Source organism: Diabrotica virgifera, chromosome 7, assembly GCF_917563875.1.
Source record: "Diabrotica virgifera virgifera chromosome 7, PGI_DIABVI_V3a".
NCBI lineage: Eukaryota > Metazoa > Arthropoda > Insecta > Coleoptera > Chrysomelidae > Diabrotica > Diabrotica virgifera.
Genome location: NC_065449.1, coordinates 55,046,699 through 55,071,864, shown reverse-complemented (window position 1 = coordinate 55,071,864; position 25,166 = coordinate 55,046,699). Strand labels below are relative to the sequence as shown.

The 25,166-nt window shown below is 32.5% G+C and overlaps 1 protein-coding gene across 4 annotated transcripts; it reads right to left on the bottom strand.

The window, feature by feature from the left end:
* Nucleotides 1–9,724: 9,724 nt before the first annotated feature.
* LOC114334568 (uncharacterized) lies at nt 9,725–24,314 on the bottom strand. Of its 4 annotated transcripts, XM_028284654.2 has the most exons (4): nt 23,966–24,255; nt 10,907–11,039; nt 9,947–10,103; nt 9,725–9,870 (listed from the first exon to the last, which is right to left on the bottom strand). In XM_028284654.2, the coding sequence occupies exons 2-4, from the start codon at nt 10,992–10,994 to the stop codon at nt 9,786–9,788; spliced, it is 330 nt and encodes a 109-aa protein (XP_028140455.1). In that variant the 5' UTR covers nt 10,995–11,039; nt 23,966–24,255; the 3' UTR covers nt 9,725–9,785. The 4 variants fall into 4 exon arrangements, with proteins under 4 accessions (XP_028140455.1, XP_050511492.1, XP_050511491.1 ...); XM_050655535.1 differs by lacking the exon at nt 9,947–10,103 and having other exon boundaries at nt 23,966–24,314; XM_050655534.1 differs by lacking the exon at nt 9,725–9,870 and having other exon boundaries at nt 9,889–10,103; nt 23,966–24,314.
* Between the last annotated feature and the right edge of the window lie 852 nt (nt 24,315–25,166).

Genomic DNA, 25,166 nt, shown 5'->3' with positions numbered 1-25,166 from the left:
GTACCAGAAACAATAAAAGATGACAAAGAAAAACACAGATTAATAGAAGAATACCATAATCACCCGATGTTCGGAGGACACGTAGGGAATAATAGACTAATAAAGAAGCTAAAGGCAAGATTCCGATGGAAAAATTTGGAAAAAGACGTAAGAAAATACGTTAAACAATGCCACAAATGTCAAATTAACAAACCGAAAAGAACACATGTCGAAGAGTTCGTGATATCGGACACATCTTCCAAACCATGGGACATAGTATACATAGATACAATAGGTCCATTCACTAGAAGTAATGAAGGTAATAGATACTGTATCACAATGTTTTGTGAACTGACAAAATACGCGGTCAGCATACCAGTGTGCAATAAAGAAGCAGAGACAATAGCAAGAGGAATCTTTGATCATTTCATACCAACATACGGACTCATGAAGCAAATAAGAACAGACCAAGGCACAGAGTATAAGAACGAAGTAATGCAGGAATTAACAAAGCTATTAAAAATAGAGCACAACTTTTCAACGGCATACCACCCACAGTCCATTGGAAGTTGCGAAAAACTACACAGAACGTTGAACGAGTACGTAAGAGCATTCATAGACGAAGACAGAGAAAATTGGGATGTGTGTAGCAGAATGTTCACATACTGCTACAATACAACCCCTAACGCGTATCATGGATACACACCGTTCGAACTGCTACATGGCAGGAAGGTTAACCTACCGGAAGACCTTACACAGGAGATTCAACCATGTTACAATATAGATGCCTACTACAATGAGTTACGATACAAACTACAAAGCGCACACGAGAGAGCCAGAACCTTCTTATTAAAACACAAAAGAGAGCGGCAAGAAAAGAATAAGCTCAAAGCAACACCTCAACACTTTAAAATAGGAGACCTAGTCCTAGTAAAAAGGGAAGAGAATGGTAAGTTTGTTAGTCTTTATGTAGGTCCTTTCACAATAACAGAAGTAAATAACGTTAATTGTAAAATCAGAATAGAAAACAATAAAATCAAGGAAATACATAAGAATAGATTATATGCTTACAATCCGAAATCACAGTGAGTGACAAGTGTGATGAAACAATGTTGTTAAACGAACATTTTTATTTTTATTTATGTATTTACGTAGTTTTAGGAAGTTTGTATATAAAATAAATTTTTTTGTATTGATTACAACACAGTATGGGCTGGTAGCACCACTTGCAAAATTTTCTGCCCGTAGTCAGAAAATTCTTAGGAGGGAAAGGTGTACAAGAATTCATCTGTACTCATTAGATATCTTTTAAAAAACACCCTTTAATTATCTACGCTAATTTCTTTCGGTTATTTAAATGTCATCATAAACAATTCCAACCTTCTTTCGTTACATAAACATTATTGACCTAGATCGTGAGGTGTAAGTATACATACAGCCACTATAAACACTTTTCAGGATCGACGCTGACTTTGCACTTTTCAATCCACAGAGAACGACAGTTCTCACCAGTGGCGCACAACACCCCTACAAGCGACACTATATATACACGAAATTTTCGATTTTCTAAACCTGACTGAATTGAAAATTGGGCCAAATCCCATCTTAAAGTTTAGGAAAAGACTCGTTCATCCATATGTTACCTCTCCATTTTGGTCCAAGGGTGTGGATTTTACGGCCCTTCCCATTTAAAGCCTGTTTTTCGTTCTCGTCCCCAAAACTTCCAAAAATTTCAAAAATTTAAGCCCGACCTTTGCGGCTTCTGATAGCACAGATCATTACCTTTCCAACGCATGTTTAATTTTGAAAATCGGTTATACCATTCAAAAGTTATCGAGCTCAGAAATATGACTCAATTTTTATTTAAAAAATGGAAAATGTTTGTGGATATGTATGTATGTATGTATGTATGTATGTATGTGTGTGGAAAAGTTGCACCGATCTGAATTTTTTTTTCTGTGTTTCAAGAAGGTGTGAGGGTCGATTCAGAATAGGTTTAATTTTTGACTTCTGACTACCCGTAAGCCAGCTAGAGGACTAGGTAGATACAAAATAGCATATTTTTTGGGCGTATATATCTTAGGTTCAAGAAAAGACAGGAAAACCGCAAATATACCAAATCAATAGGGTTGAGTTAAGCTTTCAAATGGCGCCTAAGCGATCAAGCTGAGATATACACACTGCTAACCAGAGCCAAAAAACTGAAAAATTAAACTTTGAAAATTTTGGCTTTTCGACAATTACTCAAAATTTCAACCTACGAATTGCGCCAATAACTGAGCGTTTGTAGAAGGACTCAGGACGTGTCTAACGGTGTATACCTTATATCTGGGAAAATTCGAATTTGTAAGTTATAGGCTTCATAAGTATAATCAAATCTATTTCTTATGGGAAAAACGGTTTTTCAAGCTCAATAATTCCTGTAATACGTTTAGTTATCATACTAGATCTTGGATGCGTCAGATACTACTTGTCAATACGTTTCAAATTCATGTTTAGTGATCAACATCAGGTAAACCATTCAGAAGTTATAGAGCTCCAAAAGTATAAAGGAACTGAAATTTTTCACTTCGCAATTTTTACAGAATGGATAGATTTGCTTGAAAATTTGACAACAAGTAGTGGATAGTCCAAGGATCAAAATCTATATGATGCCGAAAGACGCTTTTACCATGGGGTGGTTGCCACCTCATCTCGAGGGTGGAAATTTTTTATTATATTTTGACCGCAAATGCTGGTAAAAATATTAATTATAAGCAAAAAATGTTCATTATACATTTTTTTGATAAAATTAATAGTTTTCGATTTATTGGTTATCGAAGCTGTTAGTTTTATATCGAAAAAATTACCAGAGAACGGCAGTTCTCGCCAGTGGCGCAGAAATACACCCCCCTACACGCGACACTATATATACACGAAATTTTCGATTTTCTAAATCTGACTGAATTGAAAATTGGGCCAACTCCCATCTTAAAGTTCAGAAAAAAAAAGTCACCCATTTATATGTCAACCATCGATTTTGGTCCAAGAGTGTAGATTTTACGGCCCTTCCTATTTAGGGTCTGTTTTTCGTTCTCGTCCTCACAACTCCCAAAAACTTTAAAAATTTAAAGCCTTTGCGGCTTCTAATAAAACTGATCATTACCTTTACAACGCATGTCTAATTTTGAAAATCGGTTATACCATTCAAAAGTTATAGAGCTTAGAAATGTGACTTAATTTTTATTTAAAAAAGGGAAAATATTTGTGGATATATATTGTTATATTTCTATTTGATATGAAAATTAAATTTTGATAATTATAAACAGAATTCAATTTAATATAAAATATTTTCAATTTTCTCAACCACGGGCATATAAATTTAGAACAACCTGTATACAACAAATTGTTATATTTAATTTTAAGAAGTGATTAGAAGAAGCATACGAAAACTCGGGCCAATGCGTTTAAAATAAACAAAGTGAATGGCGCGTACCATTATCGTTGTTCGCGGAAGGTTCGATCATTAGCCTATGCTAAATAAAACTCAAGTGAAATCGATAATAGGTCATTATCGTTGTTCGCGGAAGGTTCGATCATTAGCCTATGCTAAATAAGACTCAGTTGAAGTAGATAATAGGTCATTAAATTTTGTAAATAGTAGGAAGTAATTTTAGAATGGGAATTAACTATTTTTTTTGGAAATCCATTAAGCATATTTAGAAAGATTAAAAATTGGTTTTGAGGAATACTGCGAATGAGAGTTGGTGGTGGAAGGTTGATTTGTGAATCTGGAAGGGATATTTAGAAAGTAGGGGAATGAATGAAAAAGATAGATCAGAATGTTTTGAGCTGTCGAGAAGTGAAGTCCAGTAGTAGACGGTAGTGTACGGAGAGTGAGAAAGCCGGTGTAGTTCCGTGAGTGTGGAGATCTATCGTGGAACGAGAGGTAGGCCAGGTTGAGAGTAAAGAACCTCCTTGAGCCAAGAGTGTCCCGGTAGCTGATTGCAGTTTCGAAAAAGGTAGAACACAGCATCACGACAGAAGCAGGAACGAGATCTATACGAGCTAATCTTCAAAGGAGAACATTACTGAAAGCCAGGACGAGGTTTTGATCGCAGCCAAGGATAGCAGGAAACGGGTCTTGTGTGAAGACATTCTCAGTTCACCAGAAAAAGGTCAGTCTCATTTGTTTGGACATGAATGTATGGGTTTTTCGTATTAAATACCACATTATAAATTGAAGAACATAATCAATAATATCAAAAAAGCTTCATCAAACTTAAATAGAATTGTTGCTAATAAATCCTAATAGTTAAATGTTAATAAAAACTTTCAATTGGAAACCAAAAGGAAATAAGATTCCCATTTGTAAATGTTATGTTTAAGAATAATAAGATCTAGCACATATTAAGCAGTGATTGCCATTTAAATAAAATAAACAATATTTTGATTATAATTGTAACCCATATGTGTGTATTATTTTATTCTTTTCTTTCCTATCCCGATTAGGAACCATTGAGAAATACTGAGAAGCCACGTAAGTAAGTAATTAATTTTATAATTCGCCCTGAGATTGAAAACATATTGATATGTGATCTGGTTAATTAATTAAATTATTATTAATGCATTGATTAAATTAAATGACAAATAAGAATATTATCTCATATCAATAATCAAGATCACATCAATATGTATGTGTGTTTGAAAGTTAAACCGATTTGATATTTTTCCTCTGTGTTTGAAGAGGGGTCAGGGCCGATTTAGAACCGGTGTAGTTTGTGACTTTTGACCACCCATAAGCCAGCTATAGGACTTGGTAGGTACAAAATGGCATATGTTTTGGGGGTATATATATTCGGATCAAGAAGAGCCAGGAGAACCGCAAATACATCAAATTAATAGTGTTGACTTAAGCTTTCAAATGGTGTCTAAGCCATCAGGATCAGACATACACACGGCTCAGTATAGCCGAAAAACTGAAAAACTAAACTTTGAAAATTTTGGTTTTTCGACAATTACTCAACATTTCAACCTACGAATTGCGCCAATAACTTAGCGTTTGAAGGACTCAAGACGAATTTAACGGTGTATACCTCATATCCCGGAAAATTTGAATTTTTTAGGTTATAGGCTTCATAAGTATGATAAAATCTATTTCCTGTGGGAAAAACGGTTTCTCAAGCTCAATAATTCCTGTAATAGCTTCAGTTATCATACTTGACCGTAGATCCATCAGATACTACTGGTCAATACGTTTCAAACTCATGTTTACTAATCAAAATCGGTTAAGCCGTTTAGAAGTTATTGAGCTACAAAAGTATAATCCAATTAACGATTATTCCCGAATTGATTTATGTAGTTGTAGTGGTTACGACGCTAAATTTGATCTGGCAACGGGCAATCCGACTTCATTTACCGGCCATCTCAATATTTTTTTTTCAATCTATTTCGAATAAAAAAAAATCTAGTGTACATTCGATGGACACTAGATCATTTGGGAGATAATGCAACAAAGGTGACCATTTATAAAGCTTGACGTGTAATAGAGGAACATTGTATTCAACTTCATACATTTAATTTATAAATAACTTTGAAAAACTCCTGATACAAGAATAAAAAACCGCTAAACGCCGTAAAAATGAGTGGCGCATAAAATATTCCAGCTACAAAAGATCTGATATGAATATTACGTGGCGCGAAAATGGATTTTCATTTGATGCAAAACAAAATTCTAGTTTTATTTTAAAATATTTTTCCATAATATTTGCTAAATTTGAAGTAAACGCGCCACAAAAGTGTTTCAAAAGTCAAACTGTATCAAAGTTACTCTTTTGTGGCGCGTTTACTTCAAATTTAGCAAATATTATGGAAAAATATTTTAAAATAAAACTAGAATTTTGTTTTGCATCAAATGATCCATTTTCGCGCCACGTAATATTCATATCAGATCTTTTGTAGCTGGAATATTTTATGCGCCACTCATTTTTACGGCGTTTAGCGGTTTTTTATTCTTGTATATTTATACAATCAAAACATATAAGGGAATCCTCATTACACATTCCACATTCGTCATTCTATTATTAGATGTAAGATTATTCACATTAAAAGAGAGTGTCATCTACACTCCGCGGGGACGACGTGACGTAAGTTGCTACCAGCTTGTACTCATGCGAGTATAATAAAACAACTTGAACAGTGAAACGACTAGTAATCATTCCGCCCCTCGGATAAGGGTTAACCACCCTTACCGGGAGAAGATAGCCCTAGTAATCCTGGACCATCATATTACCGTGCTTTAGCATGAAGCCGTTGCCCATGTAGCCGGTGTAGGGAACAACATTGTCTTGGAGAATATCCGTAATCTAACGATCCGCTGTCAAATCCATTCCACGACCACCACCGGGCACGAACACAAGCTCTGTTTTTCCTCTTAAAGATAAAGTACCTCAAAATATACACGATCCACCTCCATAGCTCAATGTTTAGACACTGCAGCACTGGGCAAAACGTTCTCCGGGCCTCCGATAGACGTGTCGTCTTCTGTCATTGCTTTACAAGCACATTCAACTCTCATCAGAGAATAAAACTCTGACATCATTGGTCAAGGTCCTAATTGACGTGCTCTCGAGCAAACTAAAGTCGAGCTTGTTTCTGACATGTGTTCAAATTGAGCCGTGTATTAGCTCGTCTGGGAGTCAAAGTGGCAGCCTTAAATCTTCTCGTAACTATCGACTGAGTGACGGTGATACCTCGAACATTCCTCAATGACTATTGAAGCTCAACTCCTGTCACGTGTCGATTCCTCAAGGCACTCAGGACAATAAATCGATCATCAAAAGGAGGCGACGGTCCTCTGACTATGTCCCTCTCGTAATTATGAAATTACCTGGACCGCCTTCACTAGTGAAGTATCAATTTCGTAAAATATTCACTGCACTGCACTTCGAAGTGTACACATATGTCAACGTTTACAATGCTTGCCGCATTCCCTATGCCATACAGAAGAAGACAAATTTTACATCACGTTGCCACAGAGGCGTGCGGTCCATGGAAGCGGGGGAAACGCCGCTTCCCTATTTATTCGTCGATATAAGTATTAATTAATATTTAATAATAAAATTTTTCCCTAATCCAAATAATCTATATATTACCTAGCCAATAGGCATTGAAAAATATTAAAAATTAATCGCGTACGAACGAACTCAATATGCACAATTCAACTATTTGGTCCACTCCTGGCAGAAGCGCATCTCAAAATCGCCGCTTGTCATGCAGTTGTCCCTTTTAAAATTGGTCAGGGTTCAATGACCGCAGCCACTAGTCGCGCGAATTTTGGTATGCCATGGAAGCGCTCGTCGTATCGCCTTCCCGAAAGTGAGATGCTCCGACTGTTACTGCTGCTAAGGGGTGCTTAGGTATTACATACATTCGCTTAAAGAATATTTCGATTTAAATTTTTTGCAGAGATATTTCCTTTAACTGATCTTTTATTTGACATTTTACAGAAATCAAATGGTATTGCATTTTGTATAAGACAAATTGATGACTTTATTAATACGATAATTAAAAAAACGAGAGCAGTTTAAAAATATTTGGGATAAAACTGAACATATGGGGTTTGAACATGAAAGAAAAATAATGAAGATTGATAATTTCGGAGACAGAGAGACAGAGAAAACATAGGAAACAAAGAGACCTTTTGATAATATTCTACAACAAATGAATTCTAGCTTTCAAAATTTTAACGATTTAAAATTTGTAGAATTATATATAATCTTAATATTTCTAATTATAATTCATCAAAATTTCCCACAGAGGAATTTATGTCATTACGAATAAATAATGAAAATTTTTTGATATCCCAGCTTTGCATTCTCAGTTAAGTATCATTTATGAAACAACTGACATGAATGATAAAGAAATACCCAGAAATCTGGGATTTCTTTATAACTACTGGTTTAAACAAGTCGCTGTGTGAAGTGGTCAAGTTGTGTGAATTAGTACTACTAACTATCCCAGCCACAAGTGCATCAGTTGAACGAAGTTTTGCAGTATTAAGATGCATTAAAAGTTTCAAATTAAGGCTATGGGTACACAATTCTCAAATATTTTACGTGTATCCTTACTTTTCCTGTCTTTACACGGCAAATTACGTGTAGTAAAATTCACACTGGTATGGATATGTAAACATTACTAGAATGTCATTCTACTTGAAAATGTCATCATTAATTTAAAGAGATGTCTTTTGAATGTTCTTGGATAACTGTTATTTTTATAATTGCAAATTATTATTCAGCTAATAAATGTGATAATTTTTTCACTAACTATGTATTCAGTGATTGTAATAACTTATTTGTACAACAAAAACTAATACTCAATCGAGAAAAGAGGAAAAGTGTTAAAGTGATTTTTTAATAATATATTGTTATGGAACGCTTACAATTTTGAACATCTTTAACAACAAAATACTTGGATCACAGAATATATTATCCTGATGTATTCTCTGCTTGGATCTTCCACAAATAATACACAATATATAAATAACTTTTTATTAAGTTCACGTCTTAAATCAATTATTTATCAAATACACTATATATCAATAATATTTAATCAATAACTCAAAATATTCCCGATGCAATGTCAAATATTTAAAATTGTCACTGATTGTCAGTGTCTGACTGACAATATATGCTGACAATATTATATTCGGCTGAGTGCGTTGTAAGACAAAGATAGATTTGGAAAATATTACCCCATTATTGTGTTGATTTTTTTCGAATCCTGAAAAAACCAATAAATATTTTTGAAAAGTTTAAACGCAGAATGAAAGACTAAATTATTACCGAGGGCCGAAAGTCCCTTAGAATAAATTAAAAGTTTATTTTGAATGAGATATTTGAAATTAAAAATCACACTAAATTTTCTCTTAGTTTTTCACCCCTGTAACTTATTAAAATAAACATTATAGAAGTGCTCAGGGACTTTCGGCCCTCGCTAATAACGTAATCTTTCATTCTGCGTTTAAATTTTTCAAAAATACTTATTAGTTTTCTCAGGATTCGAAAAAAATTAATCCCCATTTGAATATCATTGCAGCCGAAAATACGTACCGATCCTCTTAAGAGTTTAAAAGAAATTCAACAAGCGAAGACAGACTTTGAAAGTTAGCCCTATTATCCATTAAAAAAGACTGCATTCAACAATTATCAGAAGTTGATAGGAGAATAGATCTCGAGTATAAATAAGTGTCATTTTAGTGAAAGTTGTGTGTTGTGGAAAATGCCTCGGAGTATATTTTTTTTTAATATGATTCTTCTTTAGAAAACCAAACCCGGCGCGAGGACTCAAGGCCCGAGCTAGCAATACAGATCAATGATAGGTCACTAGTCACTAGAAATAGCGGGAATAGAGTGCCTCACGCATTCACGCGTCACGGATTTAGTGTGCGAGTCCTTGTACGCAGGACGTCTCACATAATTAAGTACTTTGCTGATAGAGAGCCCCTGCGCATCAGAGTGTTATCAGGTGGAAAGTTGCTCGACCCTTAAGAAAATATTTTTATATCCTTATTGAATCGCTTCCCCTTTCGAAAAAGTCACCGCACGCCACTGCGTTGCCAATTTGCATTAGTTGTTTTATTCCAATAAATACAATAATGAAATTATTAAGAATAAACTAAAATTTATCGAGTGAGTCGATTTTTGCTCTCAAGTGTATATTGGGAGTTTTTAATGTCAAATTTTGAAATTTCAAACACGCGAAAAAATATTCAATATTTATATTTACAAATTGGTGGGCAATATATTTTCAGAAACATTTTGATTTTATTCAAGATTCTTGCTACTTGAAAAACCTTCGTTGATGTTAGAAGATATTTCTACCTGTTCATTTGAAGCCATATTTAGTGTACTAAAACAAAATTATCAGTATTTTCGAAAATCGATATAATTAATAAATACAAAAATTTAATTAAAAACTTACAAACCATTTATCAAAAGTGTTTTTATGCAGAATGTTTGGAGTAAATTTTTGACGTTCTAACAGGTTCTTTAATACACTTTCTTTTGATTCTACTGATGCTGATAGATTAATCGATGGGATTACTGACTTTTTCAAACGTCTTTTACCGTTATGCACAGTAGCTAAAAATGTATATATACTTACTTCCAGGAAATCAAAATCAGAATAAAAAAGGCTTGAGCAAATTTTAACAAAATGAGCAAAGTGCTATGCGCAAGAGATTTGAAGTTGGAGCTAAAATGTTGGCTAGGTGCTACGTTTTCTCGACTCTATTTTATGAAATGGAAGCTTTGACCTTGAATGCGGCATCAATACTAGAACTAGAACCGTCCGAGCTGTGGGTGTACAGAAGAATTCTGAAAATATAGTGGAGAAAACATGTCACAAACAAAGAGGTTCTGAGAAACATGAATAAAAAAATGGAAATCTTAAGTACCATCAAAATAAGAAAATTGAATATCTCGGATATATTACATGTTGAGAGAGATACAACTTGCTCCAATTGATTATGCAGGAAAAGATTCAAGGAAAAAAGAAGCATAGGAAGACGCAGAATATCGTGGCTGCGCAACCTGAGAGAATGGTACGGATATAATACATCAAATGAACTTTTTAGAGCAACCGTCTCCAAAGTGCGAATAGCTATGATGATTGCCGACCTCCGTCGCGGAGATGGCACTTAAAGAAGAAGAAAACTGTATAGTTGATGATATTTATAAAAGATTGTAATCTAATTTGGTACAATGTGTACATTTTTAGTTTAAAGATAACAGAGGATATTTTTAGTCCATGTGATACAATATGAAAAAAAGTTCAGATTTTTTTTAAACAAGTATCATTAATGGAGGAGGCCTACATCCAACAGTGGATGCAAGAGGTTGAGGAATGATTATGATGATGTTGATCGTTAATATAAATTACTTACTTGCGGTAATGTAATCGTCTTTTTTAAAGTGGTCACTGCAAATATAAAAATTCTTGATATTTTTCTTTAAACCACAGTTGTACTCCATCAGCAGATTTTTTTTTACAAATTTGTATGCAACATCGGCGCCATGCTTTATTGAAACGTGAAGATTCAATGTTAATAATTTTATATTACCCACCAATTTGTAAAAATAAATACAGTTGAACCCCGATTATCCGTGCTCCTCGGAACCGGACGTGGTACCGATAATTGAAAAACACAGATAATTCGAACATTTATTTCTTTCTTATATGTCCCTGTAAGTGGTATCCATATGGAAAACTTTTTTATTGTTAACTTTACGAAAAAAAGTTATTCTTTATAAAAAGTTCTGCATGGTCCAAAACCCAAGATTCAACCATCAGATATCGAATTTTATGAATGTTATACGAGGTATGTCAAAAAGTTTGAATTTCACTCAAGAGTAAAGTAGCTTTTTTTACAATACAGTAAAACCTGCCATATCCGGATCAATGTGGCGACAGACCGATCTGGATATGAAAAAATCCGGATATCAAGACCACTTCTTTTATAGTCTCTGAAACGTTTTCTCCTTCATACATTCCAGTGATCAACGCCGTCAATAACTTTCGTCGATAGACACGTTTTATAGATTATATAATACCTTGATCGATAGGCTGACAAAGGTATCTTACATTTGGGGGCAAAAAAGACATTTTATTTCGCCATCTTTTAGTTCTTTTGCGTCGGGATGAGCGGGTGCGTTGTCCAACAGCAGGACTGCCTTTCTCAGTAGATTTCGGTAGATGCGGACGGTAGAACCGTCCGGATATGGCAGGTTGTACTGTATTGAAAATTGCTATTATGAAAAGTTGTTTGGAATTAAAAACTATATTCTATAATGCAATTACATCCTTCTAATTGAATAAAAAATTTTTGAAAAATTATGGATAACTGACATTATTTTCAGTTATTTCAATTCTGATAACACTTTTATTATTAATTTTACGAAAAAAAGTGATTCTTAATAAAAAGTCCTGGATGGTCTAAAACCTAAAATACAACCATCTTATATCAAATTTTATCAATTTTATAGGTATGTCAAAAAAGATAAATTTAGATCAAAAGTAAAGTTCCTTTATAGTTCAGAATATTTCAATTAGAAGGATGTAATTACATACTGAAACATAGTTTTTAATTCTAAATAACTTTTCATAATAACAATTTTCGATATTGTGAAAAATAAACATATTTTACTCTTGAGCGAAATTCATATTTTTTTAGTATAAAATTTGACATAAGATGGTTATATTTTAGGTTTTAGACCATGCAGAACTTTTTATTAAGAATCACTTTTTTTTTCGTAAAATTAATAATAAAAAGTTATCTGAATTGAAATAACTGAAAATAATGTTAGTTATCTATAATTTTTCAAAAAAAAAATTTCAATTAGAAGGATGTAATTGCATACTACAATATAGTTTTTAATTCCAAACAACTTTTCATAAAAGCAATTTTCAATATTGTGAAAAATAAAGCTACTTTACTCTTGAGTGAAATTCAAACTTTTTGACATACCTCGTATAATATTCAAAAAATTTGATATTTGATGGTTAAATCTTACGTTTTGGACCATGCAGAGCATTCTATGAAGAATAAGTTTTTTTTCGTAAAATTAATAATAAAAAAGTTTTCCATATGGATACAACTTACATACAGGGACATACTGTATAATACATATATACAGGGTAAGTTTTTAGTGCGGGATCGGTCTATAACTCCATTATGGTATCAAATATCGAGAAAAGTTATTTAAAAAAAATGTAGGCAATGATATTCTCCACGCTTGGAAAATATGTCCATTTCTACAGGGTTATCAGTAACTGCGTGGTATATCAAACATATAATTTTTTAAATGGGACACCCTATATATTTTTTCATATTTATATTCCCCTCATAATTCTTGTTCATATAATATATGGTTTTGCATTACTATACAGAGTATTTAACAAGTTATGACCATTTTTATTTCAAATTCACTATGAGATTAACACCCTGTATATAAAGTAATTCGTAGACAATAATTTGTTTGATGTAATAAGATAAACAATATACTGTAGTTTTTAAATTAAGTCCAATTCACATCATTGACAAATATTTGTATACAAGGTGAACTACAAAACCAAATTACGATTTTCTATATTTTATTTTTCAACATTATTGTATTTAATATACTCTTTCATTTTTATATAGCATTCCCTATATCTAAACTGATTACTTTCCGAGATATTTTTAGTTTTCTTCAAATTTCGGGAATACATTCAATTTTTCTAGTAGAAATAAGTTAGTATTGAGTGATAATTAAACAAAATTATTTTTATTAGATAAATAACTAACACAAAATATAAACCATAGCAATATGCAGTGAATATACCAATAAATGTGATATTAAGAAGTTATCATATTTCCCTAATAAACAAGAATCGTAAAATTCCTACAAAAAAAACTTTGTATTGTATATAATAATATAACAAGATTATTTTTATTCAATAAATAACTTACATGAAACATAAATCAAAACAATATACAACTGATGTAACAGTTTTTAGATTGGCATATCAACAGCATTCTAAGCCAAGAATTTTTTAGTAGAACATTCATTTTTATTAGCACTTTTAAACTACAAAACAAAATTACGATTTTCTCAATTTTTTTTAATAGATCACCCTATATTTCATTTTTTTTTTTTTTTGAAATATTGTATTTATGATACTCTTTCATTTTTATATAGCATCTCCTATACCTAAACTTATTAGTTTCTGAGATATTCTTAGTTTTCTTCATTTGCCTGGAATACATTCAATTCTTATAAATATAAATAACTTAACAAATAAGTATTATGTAATAATATAACAAATATTTTCATTCAATAAATAACTAACAAAAAAATAATAAACCATAACAAAATTTAATGAATGTACCAATTAATGTGATGTTAAGGATATAAGTCTAATAAAGTAAATGTTAAAAATGACCACTTTCAACGTCTATACAATTTTGTAACCGATATTCAAATGACCGAGCCACATTTCTAACATTTTTGTAAGACAATATTATTAAAAGCTTCTTTTATTCTATTTTTCATATCATCAAGTGTTGTTGGAGCTTCTGGTATACAAGGTTTTTTATATAGCCCCACTTGAAAAAAATCAATTTTGGAAGAACTGGAGCACCGTCATATAAAAACCTCAACCGTCAAAAAATGTGGACCAATCACATAATCTCTAACAATATCACCTTAAACATTTATAGATCGCCTAGTTTGAATGTTAACAAAGTAGGGATTTCTTGATGCATATTAATGAAATTTAATATGAAAATTATATTATTAATAACTGCGGGTCACAATCTGCAATTAGGAACGTGTTACTAAAAACTTCTTGGCTTAGAATTCTGTTGACAGGGGCGGCCCGTCGGGGTAGGCAAGGTAGGCGCTGCCTACCCTCTTCAAATGTAGTACAATAATATAAATTATTAATATAAATTACTCATTTCAAAATTGTAATTTATAAATTTTGACACAATACCTACAATAAAATAGCAAAAATTATCCAAATTATTTTTAAAAATATCCGAAAAATTGTCTCCGTAGTTATAATTATTGTACGCTCCTTGTAGTATCAGTAGTACTGTATAAGATTCTATATTCTTCCTTGGTCAGGCACTTGAAAACGTAGCCTGAAATAGAACGACGCCAACACCGAATTGGCGTGCGATCTCTCTCTGTTTACGCGAACTAAAGGCCTGCTGCAGGTCTGCTGGCCACGATTTTGAAAGGGCGGATAGGCACAGAGTCTGATAGCCGGACCTACAAAATTTTGTCAGTTGCTTCTCTTGTGTCTTGTGAAACTGTTTTAAATAATTGTTTTTTGATTTTGGCTGTTATTAGTAGGTTAAGTATTCAATAAAACTAGGTAGGACAATTTAAATTTGTTTATGAAAACTGAATAATAAACAGGTAAATTTGAGATCGGTCTATTGAAGGGCATTTTAATTTTATATTAATTTAGTAATAATTCACTAACGACAAATAAATCTGTGAATAGTTATTTGTCAGTCGTCCATTATATTTTTATTGTGTTTCAATACAATTTGGATAATTTAAAGTTAAATTGACGAATTGTGTTATTAGATTATATAGATAATTAAAAATTTAAAGCGAGGTTAATTGTTAACTTATCAATTTATTCGAAGAGTAAATTATTATTAATTTGATACATAAATAAAATAAGTAATATTTGACGTTGTTCAAACGTAGGTGTGTTAGTTTTATTGGTGTAAAAACTTTAGTCATCGAATATGAATATTTTAAACGATGTAATATGCAGTTTGACCGAGACGCCTTTTTCAAGGCGCCAAAATCAAGAAAGATCAGAAATTATTTCAATGGGCCGGCCTTTACCAAATTTAACAATTTTATCCACAGATAAGACAAAAGACAATCGACCATTTTCGAGATCGTTTAAAACAATATGGTATGAAAATCATAAATGGCTAAGCGGAAGTTATTTTAAAAATTCACTTTTCTGTTGGCCTCGTCTGTTGCTCTCAAATTTGAAGCAAAATGTTTGGGTGAGTCAGGGATATTCAGATTTGAAAAATTTATTAGCTAGTGTAAAAAAACATGAATCTTCGAAAGAACATTTAAACAATTGCTTAGGTTTAAAACGGTTATAAAAAAATAAACAAACTATTGACAGTGCTTTAGCTGGACATATTTCTCTATCTAATAAGATATATAATGAAGAAGTTGAAAAAGTTTGAAGAAGTTGAAGAAATTGATGTTACAATTCTGTTAGCAAAACAAGAACTTGCATTTCGCGGTCGTGGTGAGAGCCATAATTCTTCAAACATGGGTAATTTTAAAGAAATTTTTAATTTAGTAGCTAAACGCGATCAGGAAATCCAGGATCATGTTAAAAAATAGAAGGGGTGTTCACGGGTTTGTCAAAAACAATACAAAATGATTTAATAGATTGTCTTGCCGATTACGTAAAAAATGAAATTTCAACAGAAATTAATGAAAGTCAATTTTTTTCTATACTAGCGGACGATACTGCTGATATAACCGAAAAATCAAAGTGTACTTTAACAATCCGTTTTGTTAACAAAGTTGGTCAGGTAACAGAAAGATTTTTAGGGTTTTTTGATGTTAGCGAGAATAGATCTGCAGACGCTCCATATAGTTTAATTTCAAACGTGCTTGAGCCATATGATTACAATAGTATATTAAGTATGGAGAACGGTAAGGGTTTTATACCGATCGAAGACAATTGTTTGGAGGAGAAGCGGAGCGACGACTCCAATTATTGTCTGAGATCGGTTACCCTTAACGTTCGACATGCTTATAACGTTTTTTGCACGATTGATACCATTATAAATTATAAAATTAAACATTTTCATCATATTGACTAGTTTCATTCATTTTATCAAGATAGATACTTTGGTTGTTAGGTAATAACTAGGGTGCATAACAACAATGGAGAATTGAGTTTTTATTTAGTTGTCAATAATTTTAAGTACAATTTTGATTATTATAAATTAAAATATGAGCGAAAGTGAATTTGAAGAAATTGAACGGGCTTGGGAAGAAGGGTGTTCCGCAATTATTCCCGAAAAATCCAAAATCCGTTATCAAAATACCTACCAAAGTTTTAAAAAATGGTGCGAAGGCAAGAATTTAAGAATCGAAGAAAAGACATTATTGGCATATTTCGTTCAAAGACATATGTAATTGAAAGCTCCTGGAAGCCTCTGGGCAGAATTTTCAATGATTAAATCCACCGTTTTTCTTTATGATGGCATTGATATTTCCAAGTTTTCAACTTTGATCGCGTATTTGAAGAGAAAAAATGTTGGATTCTACTAATGTATGCGATTCTGCAGGAGTTTCTGTTAGAAATGAAACCACAGCCCAAACAAGTGGGATTTCATTAAATAATTTAACAAATTGTACCATAAGTTTCAATATTAATAAATAATTCGTTAGTTTTCTTTATTCTTTCAAAAAATAAATTAAAATTAAGAGATTTTTTAACTCGACGGTAAGTGAATTACTTACCGTCGAGTTGGAGTACTTACCGTCGAGTTGGATTACTTACCGTCGAGTTGCTAGTAAATGTCACCTACTGACGTAAAATGTGTCACGGTAAACAGTCAAAAATGATTAATCGTGCAAAAAAATAAATTAATTGCTCAATTTTACGATGGTGCAAGTGTAATGGCTGGCTCTTTAAACGGATTACAATCAAAAATTAAAGTAGATGCTCCAAAAGCAATTTTTACACATCGTTGCGCTCATAGATTACATTTAGTATTGCAAGACGGCTCAAAATGTATTACAAATTGTAGGATATTTTTTGTCGCCTACCCGAAGTATATGTGTAGCCTACCCGCATACTGAGGTCACGAGCCGCCACTGGCTGTTGATATAATAATCTAAAAACTATCAAATTAGTTGTATATTGTTTTGATTTATGTTTTGTGTAAGTTGTTTATTAAATAAAAATAATCTTGTAATTTTATTATACACAAGATACCTATATTTTTTTGTAGGAATGGTATGGTTCTTGTATATTAGGGAAATATGATAATTCCTTAATATCACATTTATTGATACATTCATTGCATATTGCTATGGTTTATATTTTGTGTTAGTTATTTATTGAATAAAAATAATTTTGTTTAATTATCATTCAATACCAACTTATTTCTACTAGAAAAATTGAATGTATTCCAGAAAGTTGAAGAAAACTAAAAATATCTCCGAAAGTAATAAGTTTAGATATAGGGAATGCTATATAAAAATGAAAGAGTATAATAAATACAATATTTTTGAAAAATAAAATATAGGGTGATCCATTTAAAAAAATAGAGAAAATCGTAATTTGGTTTTGTAGTTCACCCTGTATACAAACATTCGTCAATGATTTCAATTGGACTTAATTTAAAAACTACAGTATATTGTTTAGTCCTGTCGCCAGGGGGGGTACAACGGCCTCGTTAATTCAGATGGACTTACCCAAGTTTTTTTTATGTATTTTGACCCGTAGAAAACGAATTTTTTGGGTAACAGTTGATCCGGATGTCGATAAGATTGTTATAGACCAAGAACTTGAGGAATCAAATAACAGCGATTTTTGGCAAAACAAAACAATATTTTGTATTTTTTGGGTCATTTTAAGCAAAAAATATTTCTACAAGTTTTTTAGTAGGATGCAGAGTTTTCGAGATAAACGCGGTTGAACTTTCAAAAAATCGAAAAACTGCAATTTTTAAACCCGAATAACTTTTGATTAAAAAATAAAATAGCAATTCTGCTAAGCGCCTTTGAAAGTTCAAGTCAAATTATGTCGGTTTTGATTATTTGCATTGCTAAAAATTTATTGTGTTATTGTTAAACAAAGCTACAAACAACTAGTGCGTGAGTGATGTTTCTATGATTTCTCATTTAAAATCGAACGAGTAGGTAGAATAGGTACTAGTGCAATCAAGACTATTTCTACGTTACATGCGTTAAAACGCATGTAAAAGCACGGGAAACCCTACGTGTTTATAGCTTTGTTAAACAATAAAAAAATAAATTTTTACCAATGCAAATAATCAAAACCGATATAATTTGACTTAAACTTTCAAATGCGGTAAGCAGACTTGCTATTTTATTTTTTAATCAAAAGTTATTCGGGTTCAAAAATTGCAGTTTTTCGATTTTTTTAAAGTTCAACCGCGTTTATCTCGAAAACTGTGCATCCTACGAAAAAACTTGTAGAAATATTTTTTACTTAAAATGGCCCAAAAAATACAAAATATTGTTTTGTTTTGCCAAAAATCGCTGTTATTTGATTCCTCAAGTTCTTGGTCTATAACAATCTTATCGACATCCGGATCAACTGTTACCCAAAAAATTCGTGTTCTACGGGTCAAAATACATAAAAAAACCTTGAGTAAGTCCATCTGAATTAACGAGGCCGTTGTACCCCCCCTGGCGACAGGACTAGTTTATCTTACTACATAAAACAAATTATTGTCTATGAATTACTTCTTTATATACAGGGTGTTAATCTCATAGGGATTTCGAAACAAAAATGGTCATAACTTGTTGAATACTCTGTATAGTAATGCAAAACCCTATATTATGTGAACAAGAATTATGAGAGGAATATAAATATGAAAAAATATATAGGGTGTCCCATTTAAAAAATTATATGTTTGATATACCACGCTGTTATTGATCACCCTGTAGAAATGGACATATTTCCAAGCGTCGAGAATATCATTGCCTACATTTTTTCTAAATAACTTTTTTCGATATTCTATACCGTAATGGAATTATCGACCGATCCCACACTAAAAACTCACCCTGTAGATATATCCATATACATATGTACCTACCATATACATACATCTGTACTGTACCTACCATAAAAAGATAACAGAAAACATAAAAATCTTTCATTATAAGTCTCCCTTTTGGCGTATAGGGCTCATTGAGAGATTTATGGTGACGCTATTTTGATAAAACCTCAAAAATACAATTTGAGTAATAGAAACTCATAGCACGGATAATCCGCAGTCCAGATAATGCGCACACGGATAATCGAGGTTCTACTGTATTGAATATTTTTTGCGTGTTTGAAATTTCAAAATTTTACAACTATTTGACATTAAAAACCCCCATTTATAGCAAGAAAATAAAAAGAAAAAGAAGAAGAATCTCCATGAAACTAGTTCAGTTGAAATCCACGAGAGGCCGTCATTGTGACTTAACGTCGCGAATAATAATTAATACAATACAATAATAATACAAAAGTTAAATTGTTTACATATAATGCTAAACGTAAAAGGGAATTAACTATATCTGGACCTCGGAGGTAAACTACACTATTCCTTTAATCCACTTCTTATATTAGTTGAATTATACAAATTGGTTATATGTATATTAAAAGAAATGAATTTCGACTCAATTCAAGCTTTCTGCTTAACCCAGGTATAACATACCAAAAGGCACCGCCAGGAAAACATTCCACTTTGCGGTTCAGAGAGCCCATATGAAACGAGTCATATCTGTATCTCTGAACCGCAAAGTGGAATGTTTTCCTGGCGGTGCCTTTTGGTATGTTATACCTGGGTTAAGCAGAAAGCTTGAATTGAGTAGAAATTCATTTCGCTTATTCCCCGTTAGAGGGCGTTCTATCCATACTGCGATATAAATTATTTTAATTTATATCGACAATCTACGGTCGGAATGGTAAAAATCTGTCTTCCTTAGAGCCTCCTTGACAACAGGTAGACCTAGAAATAGTGCTATCGGGGGATGGAGGAAGACAGATTTTAATCAAAACGAAACCGTAGATTTTCTTATTTTGTTAATGCCATACTCTGCATAGAGTACAAAGACTCGTTTCATATGGGCTCTCTGAACCGCAAAGTGGAATGTTTTCCTGGTGGTGCCTTTTGGTATGTTATACCTGGGTTAAGCAGAAAGCTTGAATTGAGTCGAAATTAATTTCGCTTATTCCCCGTTAGAGGGCGTTCTATCCATACTGCGATATAAATTATTTTAATTTATATCGACAATCTACGGTCGGAATGGTAAAAATCTGTCTTCCTTAGAGCCTCCTTGACAACAGGTAGACCTAGAAATAGTGCTATCGGGGGATGGAGGAAGACAGATTTTAATCAAAACGAAACCGTAGATTTTCTTATTTTGTTAATGCCATACTCTGCATAGAGTACAAGGACTCGTTTCATATGGGCTCTCTGAACCGCAAAGTGGAATGTTTTCCTGGCGGTGCCTTTTGGTATGTTATACCTGGGTTAAGCAGAAAGCTTGAATTGAGTAGAAATTCATTTCGCTTATTCCCCGTTAGAGGGCGTTCTATCCATACTGCGATATAAATTATTTTAATTTATATCGACAATCTACGGTCGGAATGGTAAAAATCTGTCTTCCTTAGAGCCTCCTTGACAACAGGTAGACCTAGAAATAGTGCTATCGGGGGATGGAGGAAGACAGATTTTAATCAAAACGAAACCGTAGATTTTCTTATTTTGTTAATGCCATACTCTGCATAGAGTACAAAGACTCGTTTCATATGGGCTCTCTGAACCGCAAAGTGGAATGTTTTCCTGGTGGTGCCTTTTGGTATGTTATACCTGGGTTAAGCAGAAAGCTTGAATTGAGTCGAAATTAATTTCGCTTATTCCCCGTTAGAGGGCGTTCTATCCATACTGCGATATAAATTATTTTAATTTATATCGACAATCTACGGTCGGAATGGTAAAAATCTGTCTTCCTTAGAGCCTCCTTGACAACAGGTAGACCTAGAAATAGTGCTATCGGGGGATGGAGGAAGACAGATTTTAATCAAAATGAAACCCTAGATTTTCTTATTTTAATATGTATATTACTTATCATTAAAATACAATTATGGGATATAATATCAGATTTTTATATTGTTCTAAGTGCTCTAAACTTTGTTGCAAAGACAGAACAACTATACTAAACACATTTGCTTGAAATGGCATAGTGTAGTTTACCTCCAAGGTCCAGACATAATAAAACTAATAAGAGAAACAAAGTGTGGATGATACAAGAGATATTGAATATGCAGAATTTTAGTAGCAATTCAGAAGACACAGAATTTCATAGAAAAATAAAAGGTGCCAAAGAAATTTGGATTAAGGAACAATATGAAGAGACAGAAAATGTGATAATCTCAGCATGTACAAAAAAATAAATGAGATAACAGGAATTCAGGAGAGAAGCCAGATCAGTATCGCTATACGGAGATAGTGATGAACAAAAGAATGTGTGTGTACTTTGTACGCACGTAAGAAGTTATACTTCTATTATTATGATTTCAACGAAATTAATATACTTAACAGGTTATTTGTATTTTATTTAAATATTAAACTAACTTTCTTTAATTACCACTTTTTAAAAATCTTTATTAAAACGATACCAAAAATATAAAAAAAATATGAATCGTCCGGGATTTGAACCCGGGACCTCTTGATCTCCGGTCACACGCCCTACCACTGAGCTATATCCCTTCTGCTTTGACAGGTTTCAAGATTTCTCATATACTGACCAAGTGAAGTATACAAAAATACTTTAAATATACTTACTATTATTATAAAATATCTTATTCCCGAGGAAGACAAACCCAGACACAAAAATTATAATAAATAATACATTTACTTAACACTAATATATCCTTTTATATGATATAATATGACTCATTTGCGCTGATACATACATCTTGAAAGATTAGCAACGAAATACGTACTGTCTGTGTGCGCATGCGCCCGGCATGTGATAAAATTTCACTCTTGATTGTAAAGAAGTATAACTTCAAAAATAATCGCATATGAAAAACAAAACGCAAATTACAAAGATGGACAGAATACATACATGAATTATTTGCAGAAATAGAAACAATCTTTCACACATGAAGAGTAAAATCGGGCCAAATATATAAGAATAAGGGTTAACATAACCTGCAATTAAAATGCTAAAAATGGAACAGTAAGTTTGACCCCTATAAAACGATTAAAACTCATGAAAGACAACTTCAAAACTATAATATTACGCATGTTTAACTTATAACTGCTATCAACAGGGTCAGCTTGACCCATCAATAGTTTAAATCTGCTCTACCCATTTAAGTTTGATAGTGGGGGAGACACGGAGAGGGAGACTCATAATGAAAGATTTATTTTTTCTGTTGTCTTTTTATGGTAGGGCTATATGTATGGATATACGTACATATGTATTACAATAAGAAATAAATGTTCGGATTATCCATGCTTTTAAATTATCCGTGCCAATGTCCGGTCCTGAGGAGCACGGATAATCGGGGTTCTACTGTAATTACATATACGGTGGCGCAACTTTACAACCTAAATTTACCCCAGAAACTTAGATGTCTCTCAGTGAATATGCTTGGAGAGGATATAGACCATACATCTGCACTACTTACTGCTAATACAAAATATATCTAAAAGGAATAGTTCTAAAACAAATACACAATGTTTTGTGTGTAAATTATCTATATTATCTGTATTTACAATGTGCTCTGAAAATATGCCCAAGTTGTAAATAACAATAATTATTTATATTACATTAAATTAGTTTAGTGTTGCGTCAATAAGTTATTGTATCAATGAAATACCATGACGTCACTTTTACTCCCCAGGGAGTAAAAATACTTTGAAGTGAAAGTACTTTGTCTCTCTAGGGAGGAAAAGTATGACTTTGCTCCCTACAATGAGGTCAGGAAATGTATACTTTGGATAGAGGTAGGTGGAAAAAGTGTTTATGACTTGAAATAAAAATGTAGTAATTAATGTTCAACATTGATTTTGTTCCATCACCTCAACTGTTGTGTGACACTCGATATTGGAATAGAAAGGGTAAAAATTCTGAAATATAGAAAAAATATTAGCTACTCCAATTTTTTAACACACAATTTTAAAATGTGATTTTTTTACTTAAGTTTTTGAATCAAGATTGAAAGAAACATTCTAGAATTGCAAGATACTTTAATTCAATTAAATTTAATACTGGTTATTGTTGAGAGATGGATTTATTTTGACATAGATATTGATGTTAAGGCAGGTATTCACTATGTTCACGAACATCTTGTGCTCTGTGCTCCCAACAACTGCTCCAATGGATACAGTATGCTCTCCTCTACATAATAAACCACCACCAATTGGAGCACGCACCATTGCACAGCCAGGGAGTGCAAATGTATCCTCTATGTGGAGCAGTTGAAGGAGTACGAACATAGTGGATACATGCCAAAATCCCTACAAGTTAAAAACGCAATTTTAGCGTGGAGTTGGTGGAATTAAAACTAAAAAAGGCTTGGAGTGGGAAAGGGTTAAACCTGGGTCACAGTGACCGTCAATAGCAATCACGAGATTTTTGTTGGTAGCAGTTACAGGTAACACTCTATTGTATACAATACTGGTATTATAGATAATTACCTGAAGGGTTCTTAATATTTTGTCTGATCAGCCCTTTTTCATAGTTTTTTAAATTCTTGTATCTATATTTCTTATTTTCATTAAATTGGAAAGGTTCAGGTTTTGTGTCTTCCATTTCATGTTTTATATTATTTAGACAAAAGGAACTTAAATCTTGTGAATTATCTGGCCAATCATTATATTCAGATATCTCTTGTTTAATTTCAACTTTTACAAATTCTAAAGGTTTGACTTCATTTTCAGATATCTCTTGTTTAATTTCAACTTTTACAAATTCTAAAGGCTTGACTTCATTTTCAGAAATTGTTTCTTTGCAAAATAAATTGTTGGAATCTCTGTTCACCTCCATTGTTGTGATTTTTTAATGTAAACAAAAATATTGTTCAATCTTAAATTTTTACTCTGAAAGAAATTTTAGGTTAGGATAATTCTTCTTTTTCTTTCCTCTGTTAAATTTATTTGATCATGCAGGGGCGGCTCAGTAAGATTATTGTATAGGTAATTTGAACATTATGTTACTACATAAATGTTAAATGCTATACAATATGGAATAAACGTCTAGAAATATTAATTATTATTTTTCTACGGGCGAGCTAAAACAGCCCCTTTCCCGCACTCATTTCCTTTTCGAAAGTTGCACTAGTACAGGAAAGTAAATTATAGTACGGTTTTTTACGATCTAGCTCTTTACAAGAAAAATTTTATTATACGCACCTTGCCAAGCAGTCATGGGACTCAAATGATTCAAATAAAAACCAAGCTGAAGCAGTTTACTGTAAAGAGACCGAAATCATTACACTGATAGCAGTGGATCGAACTCATTAGACCGAAAAGCACTTTACCGATACCTCACTAGACCGAGAAGCAGTTCTTTTTACTTGTCCCAGTAAAAGAGATAAGACTAATGTACTTACAACTAAATGTTAAGAAGGTAAGGCAGATACCATATATACAGTTGTCAGACTTGTGGGAACGGTGAGTCAACACTAAATAATTACCATTTTTACCTTCACTAATTTGTTTAAGGGATGGAAATTTTTTCATATCAGACTGTACAGAGTAACAATTTACACACTCATATAAAATAGTACAAAAAATACAATAAACAAAAAGACAGATATTCAAAATCTTAGCATAATTCATGATACTATAAATAAAGTTATTTGTTATTTGTATCATGGCATAATTTACTGCAATCTTT